The 6606-nt window shown below is 43.2% G+C and overlaps 1 protein-coding gene across 1 annotated transcript; it reads right to left on the reverse strand.

Moving 5' to 3' along the window:
• Positions 1 to 2960: 2960 nt before the first annotated feature.
• On the reverse strand, positions 2961 to 6451 carry LOC103279569 (apoptosis-associated speck-like protein containing a CARD). The gene is made up of 3 exons (XM_008115431.3): positions 6080 to 6451; positions 4745 to 4804; positions 2961 to 3561 (listed from the first exon to the last, which is right to left on the reverse strand). Exons 1-3 carry the CDS (start codon positions 6354 to 6356, stop codon positions 3305 to 3307), a joined length of 594 nt encoding a protein of 197 aa, XP_008113638.1. The 5' UTR covers positions 6357 to 6451; the 3' UTR covers positions 2961 to 3304.
• Positions 6452 to 6606: the final 155 nt, after the last annotated feature.

A 6606-nucleotide genomic window follows, 5' to 3' on the forward strand; every position in this document is an offset into this window, starting at 1 on the left:
AAAAGCTGTCCCTTGGAAACCCCGCCCCTGACTTCGAAGGTTCCTCCCCGAAAGGCTTTTCTCCAGCAAGGAATCCTCAAGGGTGGCTTGCCAATTTCCTCCTCTGAAACACTTGATATTACCCACATCTATATATATTTCAGGCATTCTCAGAGGTTGTGAGTATGTTGGAAATTATGCAAGTGAAGTTTATATATCTGTGGAATAATGTCCAGGGTGGGAGAAAGAACTCTTGTGTATGTTGCAATTGATTAGCATTGCAAAGCCTTTCATTTTCAAGGTCTGGCTCTTTACTCCCTGGGGGAATCCTTTGTTGGGAGGTGTTAGCTGGCCCTGATTGTTTCCTGTCTGGAATTCCTCTTGTTTTCTGAATGTTGTTCTTTATTTAAGGCTCTGGCAGAACCCCACCTCCTCCAAGGGGAACTGAACCACCTAAACTGGGCTCTGCATGCGAATGGATACTCCACCACAGACATCAGAAGAGCTAAGACCAAGAACAAGCCATGAGAGTAAAAACAAAGATCCAACCAGAGGAAAAGTGTTCTTACCATATATCAAGGGAACCGCTGATCGCATAGGGAAGCTGATGAAGAAACACAATCTACAAACTATCCAATCCACTAAGAAAATCCTACTAATGCAGCGTTCAGCAAAGGTCAAGAGGGATCCTCTCACCCCAGGAGGAGTCTACCGTATACTATGTAGCCGTGGGCAAATCTACATAGGGACCACCAAACACAGAATTGCTTAAACATGAATAAAGGAACATGAAAGGCACTGCAGACTAATTCAACAAGAGAAGTCAGCCACAGCAAGGCAACCAATGAACCTACCTAGACACAGAAATGCTGGACCACTCTTAACAACCACCATGTCAGACTACACAGAGAAGCCATTGAAATCCACAAGCATGTGGGCAATTTCAACAGAAAGGAGGAAACCATGAACATGAACAAAATCTGGCTAGCAGTATTTAAAAAACTCTAAAATCAGGACAGTGAATAAAGAGTAACACTCAAAAACAGGAAACCAGACAAGAAACCATCAGGGCCAGCTAATCTCCCCCAACAAAGGATTCCCCCAGGCAGGAAGCAGCCATGCTACAAGGCTATTCAATGCTAATCAAGGTGGCCAATTGCAACATTCATGCTTGATTCAGGCAGACAAGAGTTCTTTCTCCCATCCTGGACATTCCACAGATATATAAACCCCACTTGCCTAGTTTCCAACAGACTTCACAACCTCTGAGGATGCCTGCCATCGATGTGAGTGAAACATCAGGAGAGAATGCTTCTGGAACAAGGCCATACAGCCCGGAAAATTCATAGCAACCCAGCTGAAAATCCTACTGAATGAGTCTAATTCCACTGTGTGACATGATTGTTGTTCTTGGATTATAAATGTCATTTCTTAATTGGTTCTACAATATCATAAAAACATTTAAAAAGTTTATTCAACTGTAAAAACTTTGTTTTTGTGGAACATCCTGCTATAGCACATTTTGCTATAGTTTTTCAATGAATATCTGATAAGGGTCTCAACCATAGAAGCATAGAATAATAGAGTTGGAAGAGACCACATGGGCCATCTAGTTCAACCCCTGCCATGCAGGAAAACCACAGCTGAAGTACCCCTGACAGATGGCCATCCAACCTCTGTTTCAAAGCTTCCAAGGAAGGAGCTTCCACCACCAATTCAATATAGTTCGTGGCAGCCACAAAACTAAGTTTCTGGCATATAACAACTACTTTCAAAGTAAGTACTGCATAATTAAACAGGAAATAACACTTTCAAACCAGGAACAGATTTTTTTTTCAAATTTTGTTACTTAGTGTTACTTGTGAGTGAATTCTTAGCTCACGTGCGTTGGGATTGCCTGCAGAATCAAAAAGCTGCCATAGCAATTAACATGCAATTAGTGTGCATGTTTACTGAGAAAATAAATATTTTACAACACTTGTGCATATTTTCTTTTCTAGATGTTTTAATGCTGTTTAAAATCAGTGATTTAAACCATTACTTAAATGAGTCCATCAAGAATATGAAGACTAGGAATTAAAAAAAGAGAGAGAGAGAAAAGGAGATGTAATATGGAGTAAAGATTGGACTCCTTAAATACTGAAAAATATAACAATCTAAAAGACTCTAAAAATATAACATTCGGATGCAGTGCTTCATCATCAGAACAACTTTTGTCCCAAATAGAGAGGGAGAAATCATGTCTCCTAGAAGATGCTGGGCATAAAATGAAAGGATGATCTTTGATTAAAGAAGACACTCAGGGCCTTTTCACACTGCCATATAACCCAGAATATCAAAGCAGATAATCCACAATATCTGCTTTGAACTGAGTTATCTAAGTCCACACTGCCATACAATCTAGTTCAATGAGGATTTTATACAGTTGTGTGGAAGGGGCCTCAGATGTCTGTGACATCTAGTGGTTTCAATGGCATATTTAAAGTCCATTCACTAATTCAGTACCTTGAATTAATGACAAAAACCCAGAGCAGATTTGCCATCTCATTGAACAAATTTGCTGTGTGGCTTACATGTAAGTCACCAATAAACACTGCTATCTAAGGTTGCATCTACACTGTAGAGTTAATGCAGTTTGACACTACTTTCACTGCCTTGGCTCAATGCCATAGAATCTTGGGATTCATAGTTTGATGAGGCACCAGCACTCTTTGGCAGAGCAGTCTAAAGACCTTGTACAATTCCAACTCCCATGATTCCATAGCATTGAGTCATAGTTCTTAAAGTGGTGTCAAATCGCTTTAATACTTTAGTGTAGATGCACCCTGAGACATCTTTGCAGACTGCAGCAATGTTGTAACCCCCATTCCCTCACCAGGTGCTTGATAGCTTATGAAAATGAAACGAGTCCACCCCAAAATAAGGTTATAGTTTCTAAATATCAAAGGGATTTGTGAGATACACAAATAAATGCACACAAGTGTGGAATGAGAAATTTATTGGACCATGTGTGACTTTTAGTTTAGTCCCTGCCTTATAACAATTTAGTCCCTGACTCATAAGAACAAGTGGAATGTTAGAATGTACATTTAAAATGGGATTTTCTCCCACCCCACCCTTCGCCCTGTTAAAAAAACCTGCATGAAAGCAGTCGTTGCAGGTTGCTAAATGCAACTTTTTGTGACAAGTCTGCCTGATCTTTTCCTAGTAAAGTCCATGTTGTGGAGACTTTCTATGACTTTGTCTCTTGATATTACATTGCATAGGAAGGTGAACATCATCTGTCACTGAGCTGTATAATACCTCTGTTTTACTCTTTGTGGTCTTATTTCCCTTCAAGGTCCTCAATAAGGTAAGGGTTTTTGTCCTTCAGTGCCACATACAGCTGATCCTTGCAGTAGTTGTTCCAGCTTGGCATGATCTTGTAGTAGAGCTCCCTCATTTTCTCTTGGTTAGTTTCCTTCGCGCGGATTTTTTCGTATTGCTCTGGGGTTAGGACTGTACCATACAAGCAATCCAGCACTTGGTCAATTGGGGTCCGCTGGATGAGCTCTTCCCTGTGGCGGTCAATAAAATGAACCCCTGTCAAGAAAAAGAGAGAGCTTAGAGATTCACGCTGCACACTTAGATAGTTTTCTCACTCATTTCCTCTTCCTCCTCATTCCCTGAAAAGCATGGTTTCATGAAGAACGACAAGGGATTTCTAGCATGTCGTTCTTACCACTTCTCCAGGTTTATTTTTGGGAGGAATTACGAGAGACAAAGAGGTATCAAAGCAGAATAGTGTTTTTATGTTAAAAAAATTTGGTGGGATGAAAGGATTCCAGTTATCAGAAACTGTAGAGGGACATCAGTGGAAATGCTGTTGGTGACATATTAATCTGGAAGGGACCCCAAGGGCCATTTAGTCCAACCCTCTCTCATGCAGGAATGCACAACTTCCAAAGATATCCATTCAAACTCCGTTTAAAGTCCTCCAAAGAAAGAGAATCCATCTCCCATGACATGTGCAACCCAGAATTATGCCATCATATATAAATGTACGGATTCTGTGGAAGGAGAACTATATTTTCAGAGGAAGGAAGTGGCCAAATAATTTTTGAGTATTTCTTGTCGAAGAAAACCCTATGAAATTCATGTGGTTGTCAGAAGTCAACAGATGACTTGGAGGAACATAATATGGAAGTACATTAGCTTAAAGTTAACCTCAAAAACTGTGGCATAGACGCTGAGAACTGGGAAGTCCTGGCCCTTGAGTGCTCTAACTGGAGGTCAGCTGTGACCAGCAGTGCTGTGGAATTTGAAGCGACATGAATGGAGGGCGAAAGGGAGAAACGTGTCAAGGGGAAGGCGTGTCAAGCCAACCCTGACCGGGACAGCCTTCCACCTGGAAACAGATGCCCTCACTGAAGAAGAACATGTGGGTCAAGAATAGGACTTCACAGTCACCTACGTACCCACTGCCAAGACACTACACTTGGAGAGTCATCATACTCGGACAACAAGGGATCGCCTAAGTAAGTAAGTAAGGTACATGATATGTCCTTATACAACATCCATGCACACACATGGAAGGGGACAACATATGTAGACCCCATAGTTATCTAGTGGATGGAGGAGGATGACAGGATGCCAAGCAACATCTATTTGCAGTTCTGCTGTGAAATGCGAGGGAAACCCCTGTTCCAGATCTCCATTGAGTACACAAGGTCAGAGGGCAGCAGAATTGAGATGCTGACATCTGAGGAGATGGGAAGGAACCTACCATTTCTTCCTGAGGTGGAACTGACAGATGGCATAAGGGCCTCAGGATGACTGCGACCACCTAGAATTTCAATACAAAAAATAGTTTGTGTACATTGAAACAAGAAAAGATTGCAATATAAAGAAAGGCAAGAATAAAACAAATCTACCAAATTTCTACCCAAAACATAGAAGGCTCCCTTTTGTAGCCTAGGTACACACAATGTCAAATCTGAAAGTCAGAGAAGGTGTGAAGGAAGACAGAGACAGCAGAAGACAAAAGTAGGGATTCACAGAAAGGAAAGGATGTTCTATTTATCTCATTCCTGGCTACATACTTGTAGAATTTTGTAGATGGGGAGTATTACAGAGGCTAATTTTGCCATATCTGTAACTTCTTTCATCCTGCTAGTTCTTGTTGAATGCATGTTGAATGTATGCATCACATCTTCTTGTCCTGCAGTTTTCTAGGCAGGCTCTGCTACATATTATTACCCCACTACTGAGAAATGTACCTGGTAGATCAGCCCAATTCCATGGAAAGTTTTTACTAGGTGACTATTTCCTCCATGTGACCTTGGCTATTGCCAAGTTTCTCTCTGAGGCAGCCAGGTCAAGACAACCCTCTGTATTAGACTCAGATTGAAACTTGTCCTGTATCTATCTGCAGTGTTCTTCCTCTTGTTCATATGCATCTTGCATTGAACATTGTCCTGCATTTAATTGCTCTTATCAGTTTGTTAATCTGTTTGCAATTGTGCAGATAATGCGGATTATCTGATTTGATAATTTGGATTATATGGCACATAGGGTTACCTAGGACCCTTGGGCACTGGATAGCTCTGAGGCCCTCATTGGTGCTACCAACGCGGCTATATGCCCAAGGGTCCGAAACAAGCCTAATGTGCAGGCTGTAGTTTAAAGTAAATTTAGGTCCCTTCTGTACTGCCATGCAATCCAGATTATCAAATCCCAGTTGCAAAGATCATCTTCAAACTACAAAATCCAGCACTCCAGATGATGGAATTTCAGAATTTAAAGCAGTATTTGGATTACACTGCAATGTAGAAGGTGCCTCCCTGTCTTCAAAACCTGGATCCTCCAGATCAGTGGTTCTCAACCTGGGTGAGATGTTTTTGGCCTTCAACTCCCAGAAATCCTAACAGCTGGTAAACTGGCTGAGATTTCTGGGAGTTGTGAACCAAAACATCTGGCGACCCACAGGTTGAGAACCACTGCTCCTGATGTTCTGGGCTTCCTCTCTCAGGCGCTCTGTCCAATTTGAACCACAGCCAGACATGCTGGAGCTGAAGCCAAGTTGGAGAAAAGTCCCCCCCCCCCCACATGTCTTCCTTACTGGTCCCAGCAAGAGAGGCGAGCTTCTCGGCCTGGCGCTTGCAGTTGATCTCCTCCAGCACCCCGATGGCCACCTCCTCCGCGTACTCCTCGGCGTAGAAGCTGAGCAGGAGCTCGGCCAGGTCCAGGGCGTCCGCCTTCTCCAGGCGCCCTTTGGGGATGTTCTCGTAGCCTTTCTTGACCGGGAATTCGTTGAGTTTCCTCTTGAAGCGCTTCAGATCCGCCTCCTCCAAGTTCTCCAAGGCGTCCAGCAGGCGGTCCTGGGTGGATTTGGGCATCCTTCCTTTCCCCGCGGTTTCAGAGGAGAGCAGGGCAGGCTCGCCTCCCGAAAGGGCCACGGGGACAGTCGGAGCGAAAGAGAAAGAGAAAGACAAGGCTGAGCCTCCACCTCCCGAGGCGATTGGCTGAGTTTCTGGCTCAGCCCCATGCTTCCTTCTTCCTTCTCTTTCTCTCCGCGGTGCTTTCGGGGAAATGCCCTTCTCACGACCATTATTAGGGCATCTGCAGGAAGAAGGTAGTCTGACACCA

The sequence above is a fragment of the Anolis carolinensis genome, chromosome 6 (assembly GCF_035594765.1).
Source record: "Anolis carolinensis isolate JA03-04 chromosome 6, rAnoCar3.1.pri, whole genome shotgun sequence".
NCBI lineage: Eukaryota > Metazoa > Chordata > Lepidosauria > Squamata > Dactyloidae > Anolis > Anolis carolinensis.